The 12,644-nt window shown below is 51.0% G+C and overlaps 1 protein-coding gene and 1 long non-coding RNA gene across 3 annotated transcripts in view; one reads left to right on the forward strand and one right to left on the reverse strand.

The window, feature by feature from the left end:
* Positions 1-942: 942 nt before the first annotated feature.
* FAM120A (family with sequence similarity 120A) overlaps positions 943-12,644 on the forward strand; it is a 95,721-nt gene continuing 84,019 nt past the window's right edge. For both annotated transcript variants that reach the window (XM_042964440.1, XM_042964441.1), the window contains exon 1: positions 943-1,440. In XM_042964440.1, the coding sequence (XP_042820374.1) occupies positions 967-1,440 (474 nt within the window). In that variant the 5' untranslated portion in view covers positions 943-966. The remainder of the gene's footprint in view (positions 1,441-12,644) is intronic.
* Positions 4,968-8,131, reverse strand: LOC122233094. The gene is made up of 3 exons (XR_006210551.1): positions 7,177-8,131; positions 7,010-7,088; positions 4,968-5,483 (listed from the first exon to the last, which is right to left on the reverse strand). It is a non-coding gene; the product is annotated as an uncharacterized LOC122233094 (long non-coding RNA).

The raw sequence follows: 12,644 nt of genomic DNA on the forward strand, positions 1-12,644 counted from the left end.
CCCCCCCCCCCCCCCCCCCCCCCAGCCCGCTCTCCCCGAGAGGCCGCGGTCCGAGGCCACTCTCCGGTCGTCAACCGCATCTGCAGGGTCCTGTCCCTCGCTAACCAAAGATGGAGGGAGCCCGTCCCTCCATCCAGAGCACACGCAGGAGCGCAGCGACCTGGTTGCTCCCTCCACCCTGGACACAGCCACCTGCTGCTCCTCGCTCACCCCGACCTCCAAGCTCTCACCAGCCTGCCCCCTTTCCCTCCGCAGTCACCGGCCACAGCGCTGGTTTCGCCTCGGGGTGACGGCTCTCAGGGACCGGACCGGGTCTCCTCGGGGTGACGGGACCCGCGAATGGGGACGGGGTGTCCTCAGAATGACGAGACCCGGGGACGGGGGTCTCCTTAGAATGACGGGGCCCGCGGAGGAGGACTGGGTCTTCTCGGACCCGCGGACGGGGGTCTCCTCGGAGTGACGGGACAAACGGACGGGGGCGGAGGTCTCCTCAGAACGACGGGACCCGCGGCCGCGAGGCCTCCAGGGCGCCCCCTCCCACCCGGGCAGGCCGCGCGCCCCTCCCCGCGGGCCGCCCTCCGCCGCCGCGCGGCCGGGATCCGGGCTGGGTTCGGGCCCCGCAGGCCGCGGCGCCGCCTCTTCCGCCCTCCGCCGGCCCGCGTGCGTCAGCCTGCGCCGCCCCGCCCCGCCGCCGCCGCCGCCGCCGCCGCCGCCGCCGCCGCCGCCCGCGCGAGGCCGCCTCAGCCTGGCCCGGGCCTCGAGCGGCGCACGGCGCAGGTCCCTCCCGCCATGGCCCTGGGAGGCGGCAGCACATGGCGGCCGCAGCGGCCATGAGCGCGCCCGCGGCCCGCCCCGGCCCCCCCTAGAGCCCGCCGCCGCCCCGGCCGCGCCACGGCCCCGCCGCCCCCGGCCCCGCCGCCCCCGGCCCCGCCGCCCCGCCGCCCCGCGCCCGCCGCCGCCGCCGCCATGGGCGTGCAGGGCTTCCAGGACTACATCGAGAAGCACTGCCCGAGCGCCGTGGTGCCGGTGGAGCTGCAGAAGCTGGCCCGGGGCAGCCTGGTGGGCGGCGGGCGGCAGCGGCCCCCGCACACGCCGCTGCGCCTGCTGGTGGACGCCGACAACTGCCTGCACCGCCTGTACGGCGGCTTCTACACCGACTGGGTGAGCGGCGGCCAGTGGAACCACATGCTCGGCTACCTGGCCGCGCTGGCCAAGGCCTGCTTCGGCGGCAACATCGAGCTCTTCGTCTTCTTCAACGGCGCGCTCGAGAAGGCGCGGCTGCACGAGTGGGTCAAGCGGCAGGGCAACGAGCGCCAGACGGCGCAGCAGATCGTCAGCCATGTCCAGAACAAGGGCACCCCGCCGCCCAAGGTCTGGTTCCTGCCGCCCGTCTGCATGGCGCACTGCATCCGCCTGGCGCTCATCCGCTTCCACGTCAAGGTGCGGCCCGCGGGGGCCGGGGCCGGGGTCGTCGCCGCCCCCACCCCCCCCGGGATGGGGGGAGGGGCGGGAGCAGGGCGCAGGCCGGGCGAGTCCGGGGTCGGAGGGCGCGGGGGCGCAAGATGGACGCGCGGCCTGGCGTCCGGCGGGCGGGGGAGCCCGGAGCCCCGGCCGCGCCGCGGGCTTGCGAGGTGCGGGCCCCCCCCCCTCCCCTCCGCTCCGGGCGCGACGCTCGTCTCGCGGGTGATCGTGCTCGCGCAGCAACAGGTTTTCGGTGCGAGCGAGTGGGCTGCGCGGCCACGCGAGGGGGTCCCGGCGGGGTTGTGCAAGCCGCTCGCTGCTGTCACACGGCGTCCTAGCCGGGGACAGCCTGCCGGGGCCTGCCGAGGTGCACCGCTTTCGAGAGGCGACACGCGCCTTGGGTCCGGGTTCCCTCCGAGACGACACTTTTGAGAGAAATTGTCCGAGTTTTGTGTGCGCCAGATTTCAAAGAATTGTGAGATCTGACATGACGGAATCTCGTCGGTTCTGGGACTTACAGTCTTGGGTTTTGTGCATCTGTTGCGAAAGGCGTAGCGGCAAGAGTTAGGGCGAAGGGGAACGGGAACCCGATTTCCAGGGATGATGTCTCCGCACGGGGGGCCTCGGCCACTTTGGGCCGGGCACCCCGGTAATCAGAGCCTCTGCTGTCCCTTTGGCAGAGGGCTCCACGCTGCACCCGGGCCAAGGGCAGCTTCGGGACCCAGCAGCCACTGCAGAGATAACATGCAAATCAATGACCCTGGGCTTCGTTTGGATTGCTTCCTCGTTCATTGCTTTTTGTAAAAAACTGGGGGGCCGTTTTGGTTTTCTGGCTCTGGCCACCGTGTCTGTCTTACAACTTGTTTGCCTTGCCATTATTTCTGCTTGCAACCGCTTGAGCCCAAAGTTTCTGAAATTCAGTCTTCCTGACTGCCTGAGTTGAGATGGTGGTGGGGAAGCCTAAAGTGATAGCGGAAGTCCCACCCCAACCCTGTTGCAATTGGTGACGGGGTTTGCGAGTCTGCGGGTCGAGGCGGCTGGGAGATCGGGGATTGGTGTGTGGGCCTGGCCGAGACACAGCCAGCGTCCCCTGGGAGTTTGGGTGAGCGCCTAGGGCTGCTGGCATTTTCTGCCCTGGAGCCCGGGCTCCCGGCCGAGATCCACCTCCTGACTGTGTCCGAGAAGTATTCCGAGAGGAAACTAGCGCTGAAAAGACAGGATGAGCTTTTGGTCAGACGACTTTCAAATATTAGGAAGGATTGGATTCGGTGTGTCTATCTTTGAGAGCGCTGCTGAATTCTTTATTTAACTGTAAAAAAAGTTTATCTTTGCATCCCTGTGAATGTGTGGCTTGCCTACTAGGTGCTCAGAAGTTTGACCAATGTGTGAATGTTTGGAAACTAGATTTAAGATAATTTCTTCCACTTAGCTTTCCAGACACAAGACGATATTTTTTGCTTTAGTTAAGCTTTTGATTCCCAATATAGAAGCATAGTATAGTGTTGGTTGCTCAGGTTAGTGCAATAATAACTCAATTACCTGGAGGCCGCTTGACCTGGCAGTCTCACCGTTTTGGAAGACGTCTAAGAAATTTAGCTACTAGAAATTTCTCAGCAGCCAAACAAGAGATCAGGAAGTTTTGGTACTGTGACCCCCCCTCCCCTCCCCCCCAAAAAAGCCCCACAAAAAACAAAACCAAAGCTTTCTCTTTCCTCACCGGAGAAGCAAATCTTCTTATAGACTGCCCTCTTCTTTTCAGATGTGGTTCTGATAAGCTTGGTTATCTGTTTCTAAGGTCAGCGTGAGAAAAGGGTGTAGAGGAAAGTCTGCCAGAGGCAGGAGCACCATTAATAGCAAGAAGTGACACTTCAAAAGGGAGAAGATTAAAAAAAGCCGTAAAAACCAGACATAATTCTGGGGCTACTTTGGAATAAGGAGAACAATTTTATGTATTTGAGGAGCCCCTGAGGGTTCTCTTAAGAGAATGGAGCGATGTGTACTATTTTTAAAAGATGCCCATTAAAATGGTTAAGTAAATTAAAAGCATGAGAATATATCACTGTATACCTGTTAGAATGGCTAAAATAAGCCATACCAACACTACTAAGTGCTGGCAAGAGTGCTGAGCCTCTGGAAGCAGTTCACGTGGCTGGTGGGCATGCATGCGGGCGCACCACCCTGGAAAACAGTTCCGCAGTTAATGTTAAATATACATTCACCCTGTGACCCAGCAGTCCCTCTCCTGGGTAATTACCTAAGGAAACTTTTGTTCATGCAGGAACCCTACTTTGGTGTTCCTGGCAGTTTTATTCATAATAGCTAGTGCTGGAAACAAACGAAATATCCTCTGGTGGGTGACTAAACAAACTGGTCCTTCCATAGGGTGCAGTCTTCCTCACCAATGAGAGGGAGGAAGTATCGATACAGATACAGACAACTACTGGGGTGAATCTCTAAGAATTTATGCTGAGTGAAAGAAGGCAGGCTCAGAAGGTGTGATTCTCTTTCTATGACATTCCCCTGAAGATGAGGCTGCATTGATGGGGACCAGATGAGTGGTTGCCAGAGGGGTGGGGTTGGAGTTGGGCGTGGACATAAAGGGACAGCAGGAGCTTTTTGGGGTGATGGAACTTTTCTGTACCCTGATGGTGGTGGGAGTTACGTATTTTAAAACATACAGCTACACATCAGAAGTACGTAAAAGTTCATTTTACTGTACGATAACCACAATTTTTTTCTATATAAATTATATAAAATTGACAAAGGAATTGACGTAAAATCTCACTCTATGTAATGTTGGGCACATGAGGCACATGTCTTATAAAAATCTGCCATCTTGTTGGCCTCCTAGGCTTTTGTAAACTGGCAGAAAGGCTTAATTTCCTGTCAGTTTTGCTTAGAGAAACCTTTTTTGACTTAGAAGACTATGTCTTTGATAGAGTAATAATTGTAATTTTTTTGTACAGTAATAGTGATATATTTTTAACCATTAGAAGTTGGCGTATGAATCGGCTAATTTTGTTGAGGTGTTTGGACTGCCTGGCCTGAACTTGGCTTCTGCTAGGTACTGGGAGTGTTTCCTCTTGTGTATTTTGAGTCATCACAACCTTTGAAACTTCAGTGAGGGACTGATTTATTTAAAAATCTTGGTGGCATTAAATCCCTAGACCTTTTCTCAGTGATCCTGCTGCAAGACTGGAGTCGGCGTGTGGGTTTAAAATGAAAACCTTCAGGTCTTACCCTGAGTCGGGGCTCTAGCGTGTTTACTTAGAGCTGACATAAGAAAGCCGAGCTGCTGTTTTACGACAGTGGAAGTCTGTGAGTGAGATTCGGCTGTGACTTGAGATTTGAGGGATGACAGTCCCTATCCTGGCGTACCTGGTGGGACAGGGACCGACTTGTGGACAGGGACCTACTTGTCGGGTGCCTGCCCTTGCTGGGCCCTTTCACAGAGCTGTCTCATTTGGCCTGCGCAGGGTTTTGTTACTCATTTTGTATGGAAAGAGACAGAATTGCTGAGTAGGCGACATCGGGGGACAAGTAACCAGTAACTTTCTCAAGAGGGAAGTGCGGAGTTGAAGGCAAAGTTCAGTTTCTTTGTGTAAGAATGCCTCGGGGGTGTGCCTGCCTGCAGGTCACTCCCAGGTCAGATCCCATAGCACAGCGCCTCTGCTCTGTTTTCCAGCCACTGTGGGAGTGGGAGCAGCAGGGTTTCTGCCCAGAGACGCTAAACACCAGCAGTACACCTTGTTCTCAAGGACCTCAAATTGACCAGGGAATACTTAGGTTCAAAATTGACCACATTACAAGTAAAACCAGTCATCCTTTTAAAATCCTTAGTTTAAAATATTTACTTTCTTCCATTGTACGGGTTTTAGGCTGGCTTATCTCAGCCTAAGGTCTTCAGGGTTCATCCATGTTGTAATGTTGTGTCAGTTTCCCTCCTTTTTAAAGGCTGCGTAATATTCTGTGGACCGTCCTTTTGGTCTGCCCACAGAGGCTTGGGTTGCTTCCCGTTTTGTCTGTTGTGAATAATGAAGAATGCTGCAGTGAACTTGGGTGGGCAAAAATCTGACCGAGTCCCTGCTTTCAATTCTTTTGGAGAAGTGCCCAGAAGTGGAATTGGTCGTTGTATGGTAATTCTGTGTTTAATTTGTTGAGGAATTGCAATGCTGTTTTCCACAGCAGCTGCCTATGTATGTTTTATATTATACTTTGCACAATAATATACTACCAGTAGTTTCAATTTCTTGACATTATGATCACAGACTACATTATTCAGCTACTTTTTTTTTATAAGGATGTAAAAAACTTTCCATGTCTATATGGTTCTAATTCTTTTATTTTTTATTTTTTTTTAATGTTTATTTATTTTTGAGAGAGAGAGAGAGACAGAGTCAGAGCGTGAGTAGGGGAGGGGCAAAGAGGGAGACACAGAATCTGAAGCAGGCTCTAGGTTCTGAGCTGTCAGCACAGAGCCCGATGCAGGGCTTGAACTCACGAACTGCCAGATCATGACCTGAGCTGAAGTCAGACGCTTAACCTACTGAGCCACCCAGGCACCCCTCTAATTCTTTTTAATGCCTGCATGGTGTTCGATAATTTCTCCAGCGCCTGCAGAGGTGCATGCACAAACTTTGAAAACCTTAAAGGACTATTGAGCCAGCATTTCCAGACTTCACATTTTTCAGGAAAGCCAGAAATCCAGATCTTTATTTACAATTATCTCGTTTAAAAAATACTGTTTAAGCGAAGCAAAATAGGCTGTGGGCTGGATTCTGCCCTTCAGCCCCCGGTTTGTGATTTCAGCGTTGATTTCTAGAACACTCATCACCTTATCTAAATCTCTCTCCCCTTTTCTTAAAGTTAGACTGACCAAAGCCAACCTTTCCCCTCTGTCTGCCTTGTTCGAACCCTTTTCAGTCATCAAAGTGCTCCCGTTTCCTGGGGCTCCTGAAATAAGATAATAGTCTGCTTCTCTCCATTACATGTTCTTCCTTCTCATAATCCCAGCGTCGCCCCTTTGAGGGTACTGCTGTCCGTGTGCTCATGCGGCACCTGCCTGGTCCCGTGGCCTGCACAGACCTGACGGACAGCTGGAGGTATGCACTTGAGACCGAGTCTACCAAGCCCCATTCACACAGCTGACCACGCACCCCCTGCCTCCTGTCCTTCACATCCAGTGGCCGTTGTGTTTGTGTTTGTGCTTGCGCTTTAGCCACCCCAGAGCAGGACCCTGTACTTAGTGGGAAACTTCACTGTTGACTTCAAATGTCGTCTCCCCTCTGCAGCCCGACCCCTTTTGAGCTGGTCTTCACTGTGTTTCTGTTGCACCCTTTGTGCACTTGGTCTGATCCTGCTTGTAGCCCTAGCTGGTTCGAGTCTCATGACTGTCCACTTCGAGGTTATGCTCCTTGCCTAGAGTCCCCCCCCCCCCCCCCCCGGTATTTTGAGCCCCAGCCTGCCTGTCCCTCCACCAGCCCAGCCACCTTCCACGTGCCCCACTCCTCCTCCTCCTCCCTCCAGTACCGCCACCATGTTAACTCACCACGTGGAGCCACCGGGCCTAACAGGCGCTTGTGCAAACGCATTGGTGGTTGTGAAACGAGATCATCATGTGTTTACCACTGTTGGGAAAAAATGATATAGAATAATAAAATTGAGCACAAAGTACAGCGCAAGACTTATACTAAGGGTAGATACCGTTTCATTCACCTGTGTCTGGGCAGTCGTCAGAGTCGCATCTGCATTGTGACCGGCCTCCCACACCCGTCACTTCACTGGTGGAACTCATCCTGCACACCATGTCGTGCCGCCTGTGGGCCCCTCGGGTCAGTCATTCCTGCCAACATCTTGAACAAACCATTAATCCAGACTCCGTGTTGAGGCTCAGACCCTCCTGTGATCTGAGCTCTTTCCACCTGCCTGCGTGGCTCCCGGTTCCTGTGTTGTGCTTCATCAGTGCTCCAGCCAGCCCACTCACTGCTTCCCCAGAAACGGCCTGCTTCCCTAGAAACGGCCTGCTTCCCCGCTCTTCTCGAGGCGCTCCTTCGTGTCTAACTGCCCACATCTGCTGGTCGGAATTTTGCTCATACTTTAAAGCCCATCTCAGGCACGGCCTTCCTTCACAGAGCCTCTGATGTTCCCAGAGGTAGGCCAGGGACAAGTGCAGCGCCCTGCTTTCCTGTGTTCCACCTTGTTGTGGCTACCTGTGTGCGTATCCCCAGCTGTCAGCTCCTGGAGGGCTGGGACTCCGTTCACTCCCGCGTGGGTTTAGTATGGGTGCCGAACTTTTTAGTCACATATTTGCTTTGTACTATTTATATAGACAGAGAAATTTCATGATTTTCTTCTAACATCTGGATCAATGCCATTATGTAAGATTTATTTTCTCACCTTAAATTTCTGATAATCTCTTTTCTGACTGGTTCCCAGTGATGATTCTTCTTCCCTTTGGCAAATATTGAGTGCCTGTTACTGGCCAGGCATGGAGGAGCGACTACATAGGAAAGAAAGGAATCCTCCAAGGAACTTAGTCTACTGACAGGGGGCTTGTTCATGAAGACTTCTCAAGTGTCACCATCTTGAAATAAGGTAGATCGATCTGAGTTTCAACTTCATAAATTCTGAAACTTAAATTTTCATGTATTGGAGGGGCACGTGGGCAGCTCAGTCAGCTAAGTGTCTGACTTTGGCTCAGGTTATGACCTCACGGTTCGTGACTTTGGCTCAGATTATGACCTCACGTTGGGCTCTGTGCTGACAGCTCAGAGCCTGGAGCCTGCTTCGGATGCTGTGTCTCCCTTTTTGCCTCTTCCCTGCTTGCACTCTGTTTATCTGTCTCTCAAAATAAATAAACATTAAAAAAAGTTAAAGTAAAAATTTTCATGTAATGTATTTTGGAGTAACATTTTTAACAAGGACAGGATTGTTAGGAGTTAGCTGAAGCTTGAGGAGATTAGTATAGTAGGCTAACTAAACACTGAGGACAAATAATGTTGGTGTTTCTTTTTTTAAAATTTTTAAAAAATTGTTAAATTTTTAAAAAGTTTATTTATTTATGAGAGAGAGAGACAGACAGACAGCATGAGTGGGGGAGGGACAGAGAGAGAGGGAGACACAGAATCTGAAGGAGGCTCCAGGCTCTGAGCTGTCAGCCCAGAGCCTGATGGAGAGCTCAAACTCACAAACTGTGAGATCATGACCTGAGCTGATGTCAGATCCTTAACTGACTGAGCCACCCAGGCACCCCAGTTTTTAAAGTTGATAAAGTTTAATTTACATGTTCGTTATGACATCCACACTCTTACTTGTTTTTTTAGTGGAGAAAGAAAACAGTTTTATCATTGGATAAGCGGTGGCATCAAGGCAATCTATTAAAAAGATCGCAACAAAAAAAAGAATCTCAGCCTGTCACATGGCCTGCAGCCACAGTCTGTGCTAATGGTGCGCTCTGATGTTACCATCTAAAGGAAAAGTAAAACCTCTGTCTTTTGACAAGTAGGAAGTTACCTCTTGGAGCCAAGTGTCTAGGCTTCCTGAGAGATTGGGGAGATGGGACACAGCCCTCCTTTTATTATTATATGTTTTTAATTTTATTTTTTTAATTGTGGTAAACTATAAAGTTTTTTTTTTTTAACCGTTTTAACCATTGTTAAATGCACAGTGCAGTGTCACAGAGCACGTTCACTGCTGTGCAGCTGTCCTCATCACCCATCTCCAGAACTTCTCATTCTCCCAGACCTAACCTTGTCCCCACCAAACACTAACTTCTGTCCCCCACCCCCTCCCAGCCCCTGGCACCCACCACCTGCTCTCTGTCTCTGAATTTCACTGCTGTAAGGACCTCATGTAAGTGGAGTTGCCCAGTATTTGTCCTTTTATGACCAGCTTACTTCCCTGACCATGGTGTCCTCAAGGCTCATCCATGTCATAGCAGGTGTCAGGATTTTATTCCTTTATAAGGCTGACTAATATTCCATTGTGTGTACACACCACATTCTCTTTATTTATCTGTCGATGGACACCTAGGTTGCTTTTGGCTATTGTGAATGATACTGCTATGAAAATGGGTGTACAAATATCTGAGTTTCTGCTTTCAGTTCTTTGGGAATATGCCTGGGAGTGGAATTCCTGGAATGGAGGGTGGTTCTGTGTGCAGGTTTTTGAGGAATGGTCCTGCTGTTTTCCATGGTAGCTGCGCTATTTTACATTCCCACACCCAATGTGCGAGGCTTCAGTTTCTCCACATCCTCATCAATGCCTGCTTATTTAAGTTTTTTTTTTTTTTTTTTTTTTGTGACAGTAGCCATCCTAAATGGGTGTTGAATGGTATCTCATTGTGGTTTTGATTTGCATTTCCTTTATGATTAATGAAGTCGAGAATCTTTTCATGTGCCACTCCCTTATTTAAAAAATTTTTTTTTTAATGTTTTATTTTATATTTGAGAGAAAGAGAGAGAGAGAGAGAGAGAGAGAGAGACCATAAGCAGGGGAGGGGAAGAGAGAGGGAGACACAGAATCTGAAGCAGGCTCCAGGCTCTGAGCTGTCAGCACAGAGCCCGATGCGGGGCTCGAACCCATGAGCAGTGAGTTCATGACCTGAGTCGAAGTCGGCGCCCAACCAACTAAACCACCCAGACGCCCCTCCACTCCCTTATTTTAAAAGAAATTCTTTTTCCTGGCTTTTAAGACCACTGCAACCAATTCTTAGAGAATACAAAAGAGATGTGTAAGGTAAGAAGCTGTTCAGCTCTGATTCCAGATTTCATGATGGGTGAGACGTAGTCTTAGACATCTCTAATATATGTTATAACTTTAAATTGCTCTTTAAACAACAGTAAAAACCTTCCACCAAATCGGAGTTAACTTTTACGTCCTTGTTCCTGTGCTGGACTTGAGCAGGATCTCACCCACCTAGGACCTGGTTACTAGAGCTCAGATCAAGGTGTCGTTTTTGAAAAAACAAAAGAATTTAGGTGACTCATATCCTCTTATGTTCAGGTTAACTGACATCTTCTAAATCTCATAGGTGGCAGGAGGGTGTGTCGCATTCTTCCCTAAGCTGGCGTGAAACCATTCTAAACAAAGACCTCACACGGTATTTTTTTTTTCTTTATATCAGAAGATCTATTTAAGACAACTCACTGTGTTTCAGGTCCCATATGTTTGAAAAGTGTGAAGAAGCCCATCCTTTCTCACACAGTTTCTTAAAGACAAATGGTAGCGGACTTTTGTCAGCACTTATTGATGAATGACTGAGCTGTTCACAGGTAGTAGCTCATTAACTGTCGCTGCTGCCCTGTGAGGTAGGGAGGGCATGATTTGCAGATCAGGAAGGGAAAGTGCAGGAAGTGTTAGAGCAGTGGGGCTCACCCACCTGGCGCCAGAGACAGAAACCTTCCTGTGCCAAGTGCCTTGACCCTGGAGATTAGGAGTATGTAGCAGTGTGAGCTCGTCGTCTGACGGGACCGTCCCCATAGCTGTTGTCAGCATTAATAAGTAGCTGTACTCTCAGAGTAAGCTTGGGGAACTTTTTGGTAAGCATTTCTTGTGAAAATACAGAGTTCTAATGGACATGCCTTTTTTAATGACACGCATGAGATGAGAAGATTCACCTGGGGTTTGGAGGCTGGAACACAGGCTAAGTGTCGGAGGCTGCATCGAGGCTCAGTGCAGCGTCCCTCACTGGGACCAGCGGCGGGCATTTTGCCAGCTGCTGAGGCTCTTCCACCCCGATGGTATGTGTTTCTGGAACCAGGTGGGCATGGAGGCAGGCGAGGCGCTTTGTGCTTCCCACGTGGTTCCCAGCCAGGAGCCGGAGCCGGTGCTTGAGTTGTGCGTGCAGGGGCTCTGGGGTGCACCCCACATCTGCCCAGCAGTGGCAGCCACAGCGAGTCAGTGAAGGCCTAGTGCCTTTAAGGTGGTGGTGGTCTCGGGGAGCCAACCCAGGGTTTTCCTTACTGAGGCTATACACAATTCCAAGTTTGGCTCGCTCTGGGGGAGGGGAGGCTTTACCCCCTACTACCACTCGCTTGTAGGAAGGAAGGTCTCAGGGCGTTGTGTTTTAGCTTGCTTTATAGTTTCTTGGAGTTAAGTTGAAATAATTATCCCAGTATTGTATGTGATAATTTTTACTCACTTCTAAAATTAGAATTAAGAACTAGGTGTACCAGTTTCGTTGTATTGCGCCCAGTTTGCGCCTGGAGCTGGAGGCCAGGGAATCAGAGAAGCAGGTGCTGTCCATGGGCAGGTCAGGTGGGAGGCGAGCCCGGGAGCGCAGGGTTTGCTGGCCCAGAGAGAAGGTGCTTGGAAGAGAAGGACAGCCAGTGCCTATCAGACCCTGCTTCTCTGAAGCTTAACCTCTGGCATTTAAGTAAAAAAAAATTGTTTTTTAATTTTTGAGAGAGAGCGAGAGCGAGAGTGAGAGACAGAGAGAATCCCGAACAGGCTCCATGCTCAATGTGGAGTCTGACGTGGGGGTCCATCCCCTGACACTGGGATCATGACCTGAGCTGAGACCAAGAGTCGGACGCTCAACAGACTGAGCCGCCCAGAGGCCCGTGTGGCATTTAATTTCTATCTTTAATTAAATAATTACTTCTCAAGTCCTGTTTTGATGCAGCCTAGACCCTTGCACTGACCCAGTCCTGCACCCTCGCTTTGATCAGGCTCTGTGATGCGGGTCCTGAGGCGTTGTCCACGGGCCCTGGGCAAGTGGACTTGGTTCACATGGTTGTGGGTCTGTAATGACCCAGGCTCACCTGTGGTGGGCTCTCCTGCTTCCCGAAGCCCCACCATCTGCGGAGAGAGATGTTTTCACATAATAGGCTCTTTGACTGTGCTGTTCATGCCCGTTAATGCTTTGTTCACCTGGCGAAGTAGCTTAAAATAGTCTTCCAGCTGGTGTCTTGTAGACTGTTGACTTTTTTCTTTTTAAAATAAACTTCTTACTGTGGAATAATTTTAGGTTTATAGAAAAGTTGCCAAGATGGTACAGAGAGTTCCCGAATATCCTTCCCTTTGCTTCCGTGCGTGGTAACAGCCTGTGAGCACGCACAGTCGTCAAAACTAAGAAGCTCGCATCGGTGTGCACGGTGAACTGGGGTGTGCTTCGTTCCCATCTCTTCCCTCCTTCCACCTGGGGCCTTTTAGGCTCTGGGCTGATCTGGGGTGCCCTGTGG

This window comes from Panthera tigris, chromosome D4 (genome assembly GCF_018350195.1).
Source record: "Panthera tigris isolate Pti1 chromosome D4, P.tigris_Pti1_mat1.1, whole genome shotgun sequence".
Classification (NCBI taxonomy): Eukaryota; Metazoa; Chordata; class Mammalia; order Carnivora; family Felidae; genus Panthera; species Panthera tigris.